The 16,423-nt window shown below is 47.9% G+C and overlaps 1 protein-coding gene across 1 annotated transcript in view; it reads right to left on the bottom strand.

Annotated features, from left to right (window-relative positions):
* ank1b (ankyrin 1, erythrocytic b) overlaps window positions 1-16,423 on the bottom strand; it is a 76,131-nt gene that overhangs the window by 12,894 nt on the left and 46,814 nt on the right. Inside the window, exons 20-34 of the mRNA XM_056588510.1 lie at window positions 16,357-16,423; window positions 15,102-15,194; window positions 14,437-14,509; window positions 12,603-12,726; window positions 11,812-11,875; window positions 11,238-11,350; window positions 9,877-10,101; window positions 9,090-9,244; window positions 7,589-7,800; window positions 6,305-6,509; window positions 4,965-5,061; window positions 4,333-4,561; window positions 3,901-4,029; window positions 2,110-2,229; window positions 1,339-1,423 (exon numbers count right to left, since the gene is read on the bottom strand). The exon at window positions 16,357-16,423 is cut by the window's right edge and continues 32 nt beyond it. Coding sequence (XP_056444485.1) covers window positions 1,339-1,423; window positions 2,110-2,229; window positions 3,901-4,029; window positions 4,333-4,561; window positions 4,965-5,061; window positions 6,305-6,509; window positions 7,589-7,800; window positions 9,090-9,244; window positions 9,877-10,101; window positions 11,238-11,350; window positions 11,812-11,875; window positions 12,603-12,726; window positions 14,437-14,509; window positions 15,102-15,194; window positions 16,357-16,423 — 1,991 coding nt within the window. The remainder of the gene's footprint in view (window positions 1-1,338; window positions 1,424-2,109; window positions 2,230-3,900; window positions 4,030-4,332; window positions 4,562-4,964; window positions 5,062-6,304; window positions 6,510-7,588; window positions 7,801-9,089; window positions 9,245-9,876; window positions 10,102-11,237; window positions 11,351-11,811; window positions 11,876-12,602; window positions 12,727-14,436; window positions 14,510-15,101; window positions 15,195-16,356) is intronic.

Below are 16,423 nucleotides of genomic sequence, written 5' to 3'. Positions count from 1 at the left end.
TTCTAATGTCTTGACGAACCTAGGGAGGACATAACTTAACAAGATCATTGATTAATGTCCCATGATTGCCAGTGATCACTCGATACCTCAGTAAAACATTTGATGCTAGCTTCCAAACAAATACACCATCACTACAAACAAAGTGCTTTTGTTTGTCTTTTTTAGGTTGAACTTACCTTGACAAAAGACCACTCTTGTGGTCAAGAGGGATGAGCATGGCCCATAAAGTACCGAGTCATGTTAGATCAATGTGATGCTCTGGGGTAGCAGGCCATAGAGTGACGGTGGGTTAGAATCAGGGGGTACATGGATAGATGGGCAACGCATCATTCAAATGCTCGTTTAATCGGACACTGTGGCATTCAGCGATCATCGTCAAGGGAACTACTGTAAGTGCAATATGGCAGCGCTGTTACATCAAGACAGAAAAGGCCTTGTTCCGCCCCATCCGTCATCCACATTTAAATGGGCCAATCGGACGGCTCCTCTGTCTAGCTCCACTGCGAGGCCCCGCCCATTCCCAGTGCTAATCTACTGTCCGGTGCTGTCATGCCAACGGGTGTCGCAGTGGAGGGAGAAAAAAAACCAGCGCCATGCAAGGACCAATCACAGAGGTCGTCATTCCTCGGGTCGTCATGGCTACCAGGACAATCAGGAACAACAAGAGGAGGAGATTGACCGAAAAAAATGAATATCCTCTGTTTGCCGTGGAGCCATTGTTCCTGGGGGTCGGGGGGGGGGGGGGGGGGGGGGGGGTTGTCATTTGGGGGACTGCTGCAAACCTATGGGCGCACATTCCACTCAGGGTCCCCTTTACCCGGAACTAAGGGAGAACCATCAAGCATACAGTGTAGAGCAGAGCAATGCACTGCACCCCAGGCCCCGTCTGAGTGCCATGCGTGGGCGAGAGAGGTAGAGAGTGTGAGACAGAGAGAGGGACAGACACAGAGAGAGAGACAGAGAGAGACACAGAGAGAGAGAGAGAGACAGAGAGAGAAACAGACACAGAGAGAGGTAGAGAGTGTGAGGCAGAGAGAGAGACAGACACAGAGAGAGAGAGAGAGAGAGAGAGTGTGAGGCAGAGACAGAGACAGAGACAGAGACAGAGACAGAGAGAGAGAGAGAGAGAGAGAGAGAGAGAGAGAGAGAGAGAGAGAGAGAGAGAGAGAGAGAGAGAGACACAGAGAGAGAGAGAGAGAGACAGAGATAGAGAGAGTTAGGAAGCAGAGGGTTTTTATTTCAGTGCAAACATTCAGGGGTTCTGCCTCACTCTCCTGGTCTATGAGGAACACTTGAGGGGTGAGTGGGGGAGACTGGTGTGGTGGTGGAGGGACTCACCCACGGCAGGTTCGTTCAGGGCACTGTAGCGCTCCCTCAGGGCGAGCGGGGTCAGAGTTCGCCTGCGCTCCTCACTCCCGGCGGCCTGAGATGAACACAAGGGATCGGTTTCATTGATCGTGTGTTACCATCTTCAGCACACGATTTGCAGAGGCGCTGCATCCCATTAGGCATACCAGGCAATGCCTGGGGCCCCGCAATTGCTTGGGGCCCCGGGCCACTACTCGGGGGCCCCCTAGAGCCAAAAAAAATCAACAACAATCGCCCATACCCCCCCCCCCCCCCCGTCAACAATCGCCCATACCCCCCCCCCCCCCCCTCCCCCCCCCGTCAACAATCTGCTCCATACCCCCCGTCCCGTCCCGTCCCGTCAACAATCCTCTGCCTAGGGCCCCCACACTCCCTAGAATCGCCCCTGACGATTTGGAGATACTTTTCATCAAAGGGGCACCTTCGCACTGGGCTATTCTCTTGAACTAGTGCAGTGGCACTACATACATAGAAGCTCTAGCAAGATAAGGAACTACTGCTTCATACGGATCAAATCCCGGCCTGCAATTACAACACTGTTTCTACCCAAAATGTTGACCAGAGAAACATTAGAACACTCATTGGACCAATCGCATTGGTACAGGAATTGCGTTCTCTATTGGTCCGATATAATATGGATAAATGACTTCAATGTGACAAATACACTGTAATATTAGAAAAATAGCTCAGCGATTCTGAAGACACCTAAACCAGAGAGACAGAGAGTCGGAGAGAAAATACCTTGACACAGGGAGGCATGGTGATGTTGAGGTTACACAACACGTGTTGTGTTTCCTCGTACTTGGTAGACTTCCGCAGGAATGACAGAAACCCTGTGGCATCCTTGTTCATGTCTCTGACCTGGTTCAGTTATTTAGAGGTAGGATTCGAGCAGAGAGACATAGGATAGAGTAGAGAGAGGCATACGATGGAATAGAAAGAGACATGGATAGAAAAGAGAAAGAGAAAGAGAAAGAGAGAGAAGGAGAAGTAGAGGGAGAGGGAGAGAGAGAGAGATGGGAGAAAGAGAAACAAAGCAGCACGGCGTTAGACCTCCTAGTGATGGCGGTTGGGAGTCGGGGGGGGGGGGGGGGGGGGGGGGAGAGGGGGACGCGCAGGGGACGGTTGGGGAGTTGGGAAATGGAAGCAGTCCACAGGCAGGCGAGAGAGGGAGAGATTTACCTGCTCATTTTACCTGGACGTCTGTCAGACCAGACAGATACAGTGACCGTGTGAGGGAGAAAGAGAGACAGTGAGACAGACACGTACAGACACGCAAGGCCGCAAGATAAGCAGGCAAGGCAAAGGAAAAAAGTGAGAGAGTCCTACAAGGGGCGTGCAAACGGCCGACGCCTCTAGGCGGGGCATTTGTCGGGGGGGGGGGGGGCGTACGGCTACACTGACCTTGTGTGACCACACAAGGTCACACGCTCTGAGACAAGGACAAACAGGGGGACACACAGACAGACAGACTGGCACGCAGACAAACAGATAAAGAGACACACACAGACGGATACAGACAGACAGTCTGACGGACAGACAGAGAGACAGAAAAGGAGACGGGACAGACAGACAGACTGACGAAGAAATTAGACAGACAGACAGAGAGACAAGACAGACGGGCCGAGAGACAGACAGTTCGGCAGGCAGGCAGACAGACAAAGACAGAGAGACAGTCAGACAGACTGAGGGACAGATACACAGACAGACCGACGGTTAGCCAGGCAGATGGACAGAGAACACATGGATGGACATACAAACTTAGAAATAAAAAGAAAATAGGAATTCAGAAACATGAGAGATGAATGAACACTACTACCACTTCCACTAAAATAGGTAAGTCTGGACTTGGCAGAGAATGATGAACAGTTGTGTGACACAGGTGAGGATGGAGGGGAGTTTGACCGGCAAAATATATCCATGCAATGAATGTATTTTACTACAAATGACACACAAATTCCGAGAGGACTGAGATGAGAACCCAATTTAAATACCCTTTTTATTATTTGTTCTAATCTTAAACTGGGGCGATGCACCCAAACTAAGAAAGAGAAGAAAATATAACATACTGCATTAATTTCCCTGTGAGCCCTGTGAACACTTTTTGGTGCATGACTTATAAAGAATAAATAAAGATGAGACGTATGTGCAGTCCGCTGTGAATGAAATGCCTTATGGAAACGAGAAATGGATGAGAAACATTAACACACAGGTAAAAGCACGACACACACACAGACACAAACACGCACACCGACACGACAACACTAAGGGCAGCTAGACGGATCCCCTGTTCCGCAGGAAAGCCATAAACAATACGAATCACGTAGAAAATAAATCACAACGGAAAAAGCGAAAATTTAAAACTAATACTTCCTGAATCACATTGGCTCCAAACAGACACAGATATTAGGACACAGCAGCAGCAGTAACAACAGGTATGTACAACATAGATACACAGAAAGAGAGAGAGAGATAAGGAGTGGGAGGGAGAGAGAGAGAGAGAGATGGGGGAGGGGGGGAGATTAAACAGACCTTGACTGGGACAGGGAGCCGGTTGTCTCTGAAGGCCTGGAAGCTGAAGCTACGCGGCTGCTGGGTGGCCTTCCTCACCGGGACCAGGTTCCCGGAGCACTCCAGGTGCAGAGGCATTCCCTCCATCACCTGCTCACACACACACACAGGCACACACACACACACACACACACAGGCACACACGCACACACGCACACACACGTGCGAACACACATACGTATACAAAGGTAAATCTGTGTTTATGTATCACTATGATTCCTCTTGCACAAAATACATGACCAACAATAGCAATTAGTACAAAATGATATAGAAATTGCATTTATAATAACAATGCATTGGATATATATTGTGCAGCGGCTTCAACGAATCACAAGGCATTTCACAAAGAAATTAAACAGTCCCACGCGACCCCTCTTGACCCCTTGCGCCCACCTCTATGTCGCGGCTGCGTGCGACCTCGCTGAAGTTCTCGTGCAGCTCCAGGGTCTTGTCCATCTTGTCGTCGGTCATGCAGTAGCAGCGCAGGCGCCCCTCGCGCGCCTCGTTCATCTTGGCGAACACCACGAACTTGGCCATGTAGGGCACCGACATCAGCTCGCGGTACAGCAGGTTGGCGAAGGTCACCGCCTCGGCCGTGCGCGGGCAGTCGGCCAGCCAGAACCTGGAGGGGGGCAGCCAGAGGGGGGGAGGGATCCGTCAAGGGGAGAGCGATGGATCACAGAGCGGAGAGATTAGATTGTGGGAAGAGTGATGGATCGCCGGACGGAGATTAGGTTGGAAAACAGATATGGATCGCGGGATAGAGAATGTGGAGGGATGTATCACCTCAAGAGATATAGATCACACAAAAGAGAGGAATCTTGAAAGAGAGGAATCACAAAAAGATAGATTTGATCATAAAAGAGTTGGAACAGTAAAATATATAGAATTATATAAATAATATAACATAATAATAAAGATAGTTCATGAAAAGACATTGCTAAAGAGTAAGCTTGACAGTAAAAAAAAATACGAACACACACACACAGTAGAGTACAGACCGACGGACAGACAGCGACGCTCACCTCGCTGAAACATTGGTGGTGAAGTTGGCGCAGTTGTGGGCGTACATCAGCTTGGTGGTCCCTGTGATGTCTTCCCACTGAGCTGGCGCTGTCCCCCCTGCCACACAACACGCAAAACACACATCAGCAACAACAAAACTATGATTCATGCTGGCTGGTCCCTGCGATCAAGGACATCTAGGTGAGGCTGTGCACGACTCTCCACTGTGTCTCCCTATCCTTCCTCTCGTTTTATCGTTCCTACCTACCTCCCTAAGTGAGTGGGTGACTCTTTTATCTATTTTCCTTCCGCCTTTACCAACGCCCTTCACCCTGTTTAAAAAGAAGGCCGGCAGAGTATACATTTAGGTAATAATGAATATTACTTGAGGTTAATATTAGTATACTAGAAGTTCATATGTCACTATTAACATAAGCCATTACTAAAGCCCAGTTCGGACCAAAGATTAACCTTGCAACGGCTTGCAACGAGACGGTTTTAGAACGTCGCAGGGGCGGTTTGAACGTGTCGTTGCAAGGAGTCGCAAGGAGTCGCAAGGAGTCGCCAGAGATTGAACATGTCAAATCGCAAGGTCCAGTTTTAGAACGCGGCGATTTAACTATTTCTCTTCAGCCAATCACAGCACAGAACAACTTGTACGTCACGGCCTTACTCCGTCCCGGTACCGTACTGTCCACTCCAGCATAAAAAATATCCGATTGAAATATCCGATATCCGGAGAATGACTAAACACAGTAACTCCAGCCTACTCTCAAGCAAAATAAAAATAAAACGAATTGCAAACCTAACTAATCGCAAACCTAACTAATCGAACCTAACCTACGCAAATGATTCTGTTGCGGCTCTCAGCTGTGCCAGAGCGTTCACAGTTTCTAGGGAAACCACCTAGCATCGCAGCCCGTTGCAGCCAGTGTGAACGGCCCAGTTTTAGAACGTCGCAGCCCGTCTCGTCGCAAGAAGTCGCAAGGAGTTGCGAGTTGCAAGCCGTTGCAAGGTGAATCTTTGGTCTGAACTGGGCTTTAGATGTTAAAATTTGGAATATCGGTCACCATTAGCTACCGGTATTCTTTTAACTACTAATACGAGAACCTTAGCAGTTAGCCGTAATTATCGGAAGTGAACGTGGCGACATCAGCTGAACAGGTTGTGCATGTGTGTGTGCATGTGTGTGTTCCTCCCTCTTCCTTGTCAGATTAATGTAATGTAAATCTTTATGTAATGTTTAACATAATAGCCAAAAGCACCCAAAACCGGACCCAAAACACAAACACCTCGCCGAGAACCCCCCCCCCCCCCCCCGGGTTCGTCGGGGTCGCTCCGCTCTGATTGGGCCGCTCACCGATGACGCTGCAGAGGAGCCGCAGGCTGGCCGTGTCCCCCTCGCCGGCGTCCCCCCGGAGGTCCTTCCAGGAGGGCGGCAGCGGGATGCGCAGCCCGATGGGCCGGTGGAACTTGCGGCGGCGCGGCTCCACGGTGACCACGGGGCTGAAGGTGGCCTGGTTGCCCAGCTGCCGTGTCAGCATCTCGTCGGGGATCGGCTGGGCCTGGGGGGGGGGGAATATACTATTTATATTTGAGTATTAATGTGTAATGTGTGAGAGGATGGGGGGACACTCGGAGGTGAGGGGGACGGAGCGTTTTTGTTCTCCCCCGAGAGGAGTTGGGTTGAGGAGTGGGTTGGAGAAGGGGATGGACGACGGGCCAGACGTGGGCAGACAGAACATCAGAGCAAGAGGTGGAGGAGGACAGAGGAAGGCAACACAGGTGACGGCAAGCTCGCAGTCTTACTCGCGCATGCAAACCCAGTGATAGCCCCCCCCCCCGACCCAACTCAGAACAGTGCAGCGTCTGGAGCGGTGTGGCTCACTACTTAAAACCAGCAAAGTGAGGTGGGGTGGATGGCTGGATCAAAGGAAAAGAGAACCATAAAGGAAAATCACAAGCAAAATGATCGGACACATGCAAGCCGTCACAAAGTAAGCCGTGACAAACAACGCTGATAAATGTCAATGTTCAAACTTAAAATGAAAAATAAGACATGTAAAATCGAGAAGCATAACTGTGCCGTGTATGTGAGGAGGAGAGAAGCATGCAGTGTGCATCCGGTTGCATGAACAATCTGTGGTTTTTGAAGATACATTTAGAAATGACACGTATCAAACGAGATGTGAACGTGTTGATGGTTGAAGATGATGACAGCCAAGGGTACGAGGTCATTTCAAAGAATGGGAAAATCATACTTTGCATCTGTTTATCAATGCAAATGTATTTATTGATTGTGCCCCCTCCTTCTAACCCCTCAGGGCTTCAGAGACCTCTCGCTCTCCTCGTCCTTCCTACTCCATTCTTTCCTTCCCTCCTCACTCCCAGCCCCTCCATTCCTTCTTCCTCTCGCTCCTCATCCCGCCCTATCCCTCCTTTCGCTTTTCCATCCAGACTCTCATCCCCGCCTTTTAATCTTCCCCTCTGTCATCGCCTGCAGGCCCAGGCGTACTCTCTTGGGGACATCAGTCTCCCTCCTTCCCTCTCTCCATCCTTCCCTCCCTCCTCCCCTTCCTCCCTCTCGCCCTCTCTCCCACCATCAGCCCCTCCCTCCCTCACCCCTCCCTCCCTTCCTTCCTACCTGCAGGCCCAGGCGGACCCTCTTGGTGACGGCCGTCTCGGGGAAGATGGCCTCCACGTGGGGGACCAGCTTACTGGTGAGCCGGCCGCCCTCCGGGCCGATCAGGTCGCTCTCCTGCTGGACACGGGACACCACCGCAAAGTAGAGCGGGAAGTCGGTGGAGATGATGCGACGGATCCTCTTCTTCTCCAGCTCGTCCAAGCTCTCCAGATCTGGGGAGAGAGAGAGAGAGGGGGAGGGGGAGGGGGAGGGGGGAGGGGGGAGGGGAGGAGAGAGGAAGAGAGAATGGGGCTGTTATTAAGGACCGTGTGAACCTCTTTGCATATGTTCACTCTTTCAGCTTTAGTGTTATACTGTCCAGGGTATCTGCAGGTTTCAGCAAGTCAAATTTAAGACTTTTTAAAAGCTTCTTGATACGACCTTGAATGAAATTTAAGACCTAAAACACACGATGGTGGAGGTTGGTAACAGACACCAGCCAACCTCGGAAACGGACGTCTTCCAGCCAACTGTCCTTGAATTTGCACCTACCCATTGTCGCAGACTAGTTAGAAAGCACGCAGATAGTCGTTTATAGATGCAGCTAGCAAGAAAGAAGCCTCTCTACATGTCCTTCCAGAAAAGTCCCACGAGAAAAATAAATAAATAAATAGTCCTGCCCTGACAAATTTAAGACCTTGAGTTACAGTATTTAAGACCAGCATATGACATTTGTAACGAATTTACGACTTTTTAAGGCCTTAAATTTAGAAACATGAATTTAAGACGTTTTGAGGATGCGCGGACACCCTGCTGTCTGACTTTCATGGTTATTTGTATCACCGTTACAATATATTCGTGTCCGATGAAGACGTTAACCCTAACAACTTTAATAGAAAAGTCCAAAACATTGTGAGACAATTTGAAATATGTCATCGAGGCACTAAAAATAATAGCAAGAATCAATCAATGTTGAAGTGAGCGTAAAAAAAAGGCAAGGTTAATTCATGCAAGGATGTATCACCGGCAGGATAAATGAGTGGCGCTGGGATTAGATTGATCCCAGTCAGAGCACGCATTACCAGACGCCCCTCTCTGGGGCCGGGCCAGGGACGCCCCCGGCTAATGAGTTCAGCACGGCCCTCCTACAGCCTCCGTAATGACTCTGCCCTCCTGCGCGTAGTCTCAGTGACTCCTCGTCAATGAGCCGGCTCTTGTGTGTGTGTGTGTGTGTGTGTGTGTGTGTGTGTGTGTGTGTGTGTGTGTGTGTGTGTGTGTGTGTGTGTGTGTGTGTGTGTGTGTGTGTGTGTGTGTGTGTGATGACGACCGGTGGGTGGTGCTGAGGTGGGGTCGTGCCTCCATATATTATGCTGACACGACTCTCTCTTGTATTTTTGCAGGCGTCCTTGTCGCGCCCTCCAGCGTCACCACGGGGATTAACCCTGACTGATCTGCCCCAGCGGGGGGGGTCAGGGGTCGGGGGGCGTCGGGGGCAGGGGGGCGGTCTTCACGTCCCACTCACCTTCATCCATGCCGTTCAGGATGGTTTCCAGCACCTCGTCGCCGTAGCGGTTGCGGTGCTCTTTCCAGACGGAGCCGTTCTCGCTGCGCAGCACCACCAGCTCGCGGTCGCCGCGGCCCAGCGCCGCGAAGTGGGGGATCTCCACGATGACCGGCCTGCGGACGCACACGCACACGTCACATCAACGCACAACACATCTCATAACACCGATTATGGGTCAAACCCGGCGAATTTGTGTTATGAGTGCTGCCCGTGTCGGCAAGACCAATAATTAGCATTCTGAGTGACATCTTTGTTCCTCCTACGATGACGCATTAAGTGAAAAGTGTGTTTTATACTAGAGATTCAGAATGACTTTTAATGATTCATCATCGCCTACACGTCCTTACTGGATGTGGAGTCAAGTGAAAACGTTATTATTTTATTAAATTGGCTCCTTGTCCAAATAGCACTTAATGTCACTTAAAAAACTGTCCACTAGGTGTCACTGTGATCACTACATTTCGACGAAGTTGGCAATTATATGGCTGAGCAATATGAAACTAGGCTTAGCAACAATAGTGCATAAACTATCGTCTCAAATGTGTATCCATGCGTGTCATTTTCTGCACAAAATCAGATTTTCTATTTCTTTGTCAAACACAAAAATTGCAACCTTTCACGAAAGCTAACGGCAACGACCAAAAATTGCAATTCAGATTAAAATTAAATTAATCCCGGGGCGCTTAATCCATCGGCGCCTACATCGGACCCCCAATAGGACCCCCGACCCCTGTGACCCACTGACCCCAGGAACTGCATGCTGGAGGGCCCCAGGGAGATGATGCGGCTGGCCAGCCCCTCGCCCTCCACCAGGGGGGGGGGCGTGCTCAGCTTCTGGGGCTTCACCAGGCGGCAGGTGATGCGCGTGGGTGCGGCGCAGGTGCGCGGCGGGATGATGACGCGCAGGCCGTGGTGGCGGCTGCCGCGCATGGAGCCGCCGCGCGCGTCCACCATGAAGCTCACCAGGAAGCTGAGGGGGGAACACACACACACACACACACACACACACACACACACACACACACACACACACACACACACACACACACACACACACACACACACACAGGTTCAGCTGTTATTGTCACGTTCACTTCCTATGATAACTGCTAAGGTTCTCGTATTAGCAGCTAATAGAATAGCTAACGCGACTTATATTGCTATTTACACGTTTAAGTAATGGCTAACAACGTTTAATAATGTCATATGAGCTTCTAATATTTTCATATTAACGTTTAAGAAAGTAAAAGTTATTATTACTTGGATGAATACTGAAAATGTACTATTCATATTTTAGTATTAATGTGTAATATAATAGCGAAAAAGCAACTACTATCTCAACATTGTGGGTAATATAATAGCTAATGTCACATTTCCGTTTACAAATACGAAAATCGAGCTAACAAGCAAATCTAAAACATGAATCCACGAGGATCTCACTAGGTCTGTCAAAAGGTCAAGACAGATACAAAGATCTCAGCTCATCTTTTCCAGACAACAAGGAGACAACCACTGAAAGGTGTGGACACACTGAGCGCAGGGAAAACATATCAAAAGAATAGAAAATTTAACTTTACTCTAATATGAATATCTACCCTGCTGTTATCAACGTCTAATATCATATCTAACAACTACTATCACCAGTCTGCTATGGGCCTTATCTCCTAGCAGCCATCTTACTTCTAAACACAGATGGATGTTGAATCAGGACTATTAACGTCTTATACAACAACTTATATTCCCATATTAATATCCACCATAATAGCTTGGGGCAAATAATATTCTAGAATGAGCGTCTGCTCTTATAGCTAGCAACTAATGATATTCTCATATTAACGTCAACTAATATGAGATATGTTTCAATGTGAAGCACTTTGAGTCTGCCTCGTGTATTAAAAGTGCTGCATAAATAAAGTTACCTTGCCCTTGCCAACTATATTAACAGCTCCTAAAGTTTTCCCATCTCTAAAAGCGACAAAGATGATCATAATAACGTAGATAACAGCTTACAACCAGGGATATTCTGACATTAGCCCTCAACAAAAGTTGCAGAGGGGTATGCAGAGCGACAGACAGAAAGAGCCCCAGACAGACGGGCGGTCTCACCCAGTGTGGATGGGGCTGGCCACCGGGCTGACGTTGTCGGAGGTCTCCGTGGCGGGGCTGCTGGGGATCAGGGAGTCGTCGTCGTACTCCTTGGGGAGGGGGAGGGGCGTGTGCTGGAGAACCCACGGAAAAACCATTTGGCTGATTACATGACATTCGATTTATTATCAGACGCTTTTTGTTCAATGCGACTGAGAGTAAGTGTGTTCAGCAATGAGGATAAACCCCTGAAAAGTGCAAGGTTGATTGAAGTGCATGCAAATTCAAAAGGTTGATGTTTTAATCAGTATCAATGTTGTGGCTGATTTCAACAGGTTATTTTCTTTCTTTTGCTGTTGTTGTTGTTGTTGTGGTTTTGCCAGTCTAGATAATTAAGAGAGGAAAGAGAAAAGTCCCCTGGGTATTGATTGATTGTGGGTGGATGTACACCACGTAATGTATAGTATGTGAACAACGTTCATGGTGGTTTTAACATCAAGGATAGGCCATACAGGGGTGAACATTCATAGGATGGAAACCAGAGGGCAAACAAAGGGCTTCTCCCCATGAATAAAACGCTGGCGGCGGCAGTTACCTGGTCTAACAGCACCGTCTCTGGAGACACACACGGGATCCGGGGAATGGCTGGGGAGTAGGGCCTTAGGGAGAGAGAGAGAGAGAGAGAGAGAGAGAGAGAGAGAGAGAGAGAGAGAGAGAGAGAGAGAGAGAGAGAGAGAGAGAGAGAGAGAGAGAGAGAGAGAGAGAGAGAGCATAGGAGTGAGAGACATATAACAGATTTAGATGATTCCATTTTTATCCTTCCCCATGCCATGTTTAACCCTGGTAAAAGAGCTTGCCTCATCTCAGGACAGATAATTGCATACTTTTTCGTACAATCCTATACGTTTTGTAGTGTCGATCCGTCTCAGAAAAACCTTTAGGTTGAGAAGGTCACACGCTCTTATTTTCAGTTGTACCTCATTTGAAGATGATCTTTAATCTCTGTGCGGGAAATCTCTACGATTTTCGTTTCGTACTCTTTGGCGATAAGCAGTAATTGCTCCCCTCCCGGCGATAGATAACAGAACTAAATTAGCATGAAGTTCTTCGAGACGTCACTTTAAACATATCTATAGCATCACCTGATTTCATCTGGATTCTAGATGCTATCGTGCACTTTGGCAAGAAAAATGTTTTGTACAATGCAAAGAGAAATAAATATTTAGATTTCTGCCCCTACAGGCAACAAAAAGCTCAGTAATACATTTTTAAGCCTACAATCTCCACTTAAGCTTAAAATCTCCAAATTTCCCAGAAAAATCGATCACCGTCAACATTAAAATCAAGCCATTTTCTCCGATCTCCTCGTTCAACCGGATCACTCACGTGGTTCCCATTCCGCTCTCGAAGTCCCGCATGGTCCTCTTGGGGGAAAGGAAGTCGTCGTCCTGGTCCTTGAAGTCGTCCAGCTTCAGGTAGCGACCCCCATCCATGCCCAGTAGCTCATCGCCTAGCAAAGACCAACCGACGCGTCGAGATGAGGTACAAGAACGAAACGCAGCAATGTGTCAGAGTTTCAATCTTTCCAGGATTTTTGTGTACCAATTCTTTAGTCCCGCGAAGAAGGACCCGAGCATCACAAAAGCTGCTGCAAGTGTTTTTTTTTTTTTGGTGGTCCAAGCAAAAGATCAGCACAACCATTGACACCAACAACACCATCAACAACAACAGCCACAACGACACAACCACATCATCAGAGCTGACGGAGACGTAGTGAGAAGAAGAAGAGGTTTGAAGAGTGTTAGGTTAGACCCCGCCTGGCAACACCACCAGAGTATGACAGGCTTTTTTAGTAATCGTGACAGCGGAGGATGTAAGACATGATGGGGTTATGGAAGCTTCTGCATCAGAGAAAATCCTCTGTTTAAGTCTTGCACAAAATGGTGTAGAAGTAATACTTTCAGGGTCCAAAATGTGCATGTAGAATTTGTCTTTTCACCTGCCAGAGCGGAAAAACCGACCAGCCAAGCTGCTGTTTTTAATATATAACACAGAGTTTCTTTGCCTGCCAAAGAGTCACATCGAAAACTCATTGGCTGGTGGCATGTGTTCATTTTGAGCCTGATTGCTTTCTTAAAAAATAATTATACTGAAGTAAAACTGCAATTTAAATTGTTAATGTAGAAATTGGCCACTTATTATGATCCCATTTACTTATTTAGAAGTGTGAGCAGAGGCTGAAGGCTACGAGCTTTGATTCCAATATGCGTTTCTATTTCTTTAGATTGAATTGCGCCTCAATGGTACGTGGAAAGAGTGCCATTTCCTGTGTGCATATGTGTGTGCGTACTTTTGTACGGAAGACAGTCTCAGCTGCTGAGCAATATGGTGTGTCATTCAATTATTTCCCAATTAGCAACACACTACATCCACCACAATGAGCACGAGCACAACATTGTTTGAAAAGGCACAGCAACGCGGTCAGCACCACAATAATGCCCCCCCCCCCCCCACCCGCAGAAATGGAGGCCTTTTAAAAACAAAACACCCACACTCAGACAGACATGCCAACGGTATAATACACAGACACATTGTTACCACGCTACGTCGTAAACAACTGAAGGGAGAGAGAGAGAGAGAGAGAGAGAGAGAGAGAGAGAGAGAGAGAGAGAGAGAGAGAGAGAGAGAGAGAGAGAGAGAGAGAGAGAGAGAGAGAGAGAGAGAGAGAGAGAGAGAGAGAGAGAGAGAGAAAGAGGGGGGGAGAGAGACAGAGTGAGGTGGAGAGAGAGGAGAGAGAGAGAGAGAGAGAGAAAGAGAGAGCGAGAGAGCGAGAGAGGGAGAGAGAGCGAGAGAGAGAGAGAGAGAGAGAGAGAGAGAGAGAATCGAAAGCCAAGAACAACAATACAACAGAGCTGGACGTTGGAGTTTGAGGTAAATAATTTTTTTCCACACGGTTAGTGACGCCGAGAGTCAGCGCAAATCCACAATGAAGCCACAAAGTACACTTTAGGTGTCGGACAGGCAGAACAGAGACAGCGGTCCTACCTAAGGTAAGCTGGGCAACCCCTACGAAGCACAGTGGGGGAAAAGAGGTAGTTAAGAAGCTTGGTCATGCATTATTTTTTGTACCGTGCAATGCGAGTCTACACAACCCCACAGAGCAGCATCATCATCTCATCTAAAGGATTATGTTAAAGAATGCAACAAAAGAGCCTCATACCTTCGTCCTCTGAAACATCCAAAATCTCATCCACAGTCTCAGGGAAACTCATTCGATGCTTCTCAGTCGTGATCTTCCGTGAGGAAATGACGATAAGCGAAGGAGAGAGAGAGAGAGAGAGAGAGAGAGAGAGAGAGAGATAAGAAAAGGAAACAACAAATCTTCTTTTAGTCCTTGTCAAAAGTTAACAGCCACTCACAAACCCAGCTGGATGCTGGAAGAAGTAGTGTTGTTTGTGTGTCGTATCAGTGGAGTCCTGGTCCCAGTTTCTAGGTTGTTACGCTGCAAGTCATGCGTGTGAACCCTTGTGTGTGTTTGTGTCTTCGTTGTTCATCCATGTGTGCATGCTAATCAACCAGCATGTGTGTGTATGCGCCTGTGTGAGTGTGTGTGTGTGTGTGTGTGTGTGTGTGTGTGTGTGTGTGTGTGTGTGTGTGTGTGTGTGTGTGTGTGTGTGTGTGTGTGTGTGTGTGTGTGTGTGTGTGTGTGTTTGTGCGTGTGTGTTTACTGCGTTGTTCATCCATGTGGGCATGCTAATCAACTAGCATGTGTCTGTGTGTGTGTTTGTGTGTGTGTGTGTGTGTGTGTGTGTGTGTGTGTGCATGTGTATGTATGTATGTGTGTGTGAGTGTGCGTGCGAGCGTGCAGATCTATTTGCTGCTCACCGCAGAAACAGACTCCTCGGTGACCAATTTGAGCACGTCGATAACAGAGATGTATCCCAGGCGCTTGGCGATGCCCAGGGGGGACGTCCCGTTCTAGACAGGCCAAAAATGGAGGGTTGTTAAATATAATCTGGGATCGAGCGACCATCCTATGTTATATTGGAGCAGGGCTCCAGCAGGGAGAGGCGGCACAGAGTGTGGTCTGAAACACAAAACTGAAGGGGGGAGCTAGGCATCATGTCCCATTCAGCAGGGGCTTTAAATGTTAGTATTTCTACACCGGCCTCCATTTTGCATGTTTTCGTTTGGAAACCTCCACATTTTACTGTTCACCACCGCTGGTGTGACTTTGTGTTTGTGTTAATAGCCAATTAGGGCTACAGCAGACTTAAGATGCTAATGTCAAGTAAACTACATAAATAACACTCAATCAACACCACCATCACATGACATTTCTCCATTAAGATTCCTTTATCCATTACGTGTTCCCAAAGAACATGTAAACATTTTCATTTGGGAAGTGAAGTTTTCTATTCTCCTCATTGTTTCTGCCTTTATATATGTATATATATCTAAAAATATCTACCTTCAATCGCCTCATTAGTACATTACACACTTATAAACAATATTTTAATATTACGTATATTATACATTTTTCGTAAAATGTTCTCGTGATAGCATACATTATTCTTTCACTATTACACCTTTATGAAACTATTATAAAGCAGTTGAACACAGTCTGCCCCTTATTTTGCACTGTGATGCAAGAGAGTGAAATATCCAAGTCAGTATATATTCATCTTAAGACGACTGTGACATCGCTCAGTATCAAAGGGGCAAAGGAGCAGACAATAAGGGACGCCGCTGTCAAAGAAAACCATCATCCTCCAGGCGGAGATTATAACGATAATGGTGTAATAAAGATAAAGATCAAATAGCTAGAGTACGGACACAGTGGCACACTTCGCCCTTGAGACTCACCACGCAGCAGTTCATATGCGAGGGAAGGTAGTTATGGAAGGACATCATCACTTGACGTGTCTGTCCAAAGGGACCCGCCGCGGTAGCAGGTGTTTGCAAGTTAATAATCACTGCATCGTGATTATTTATCGCTAGTACTTTCGGTATCTATGTTGAATATAAGATAAAGACTGGAAACGTGTGCCTGAAACCCCCCCCCCCCCCCAAAAAAAAAGAAGAAGTCTGAAGGGGCAGTCTTTAGGACTATGAGAGGGGGTTCGGCCCGGGAGCTCACCGTGGTGATCTCGTTGGGGGGGGCCCCGTGTTTCAGGAGCAAGCTGACGATGTCTGTGTGACCCTGC

The sequence above is a fragment of the Gadus chalcogrammus genome, chromosome 4 (genome assembly GCF_026213295.1).
Source record: "Gadus chalcogrammus isolate NIFS_2021 chromosome 4, NIFS_Gcha_1.0, whole genome shotgun sequence".
In the NCBI taxonomy this organism is placed as follows: Eukaryota; Metazoa; Chordata; class Actinopteri; order Gadiformes; family Gadidae; genus Gadus; species Gadus chalcogrammus.
This window is presented reverse-complemented; position numbering and strand designations above follow the sequence as displayed.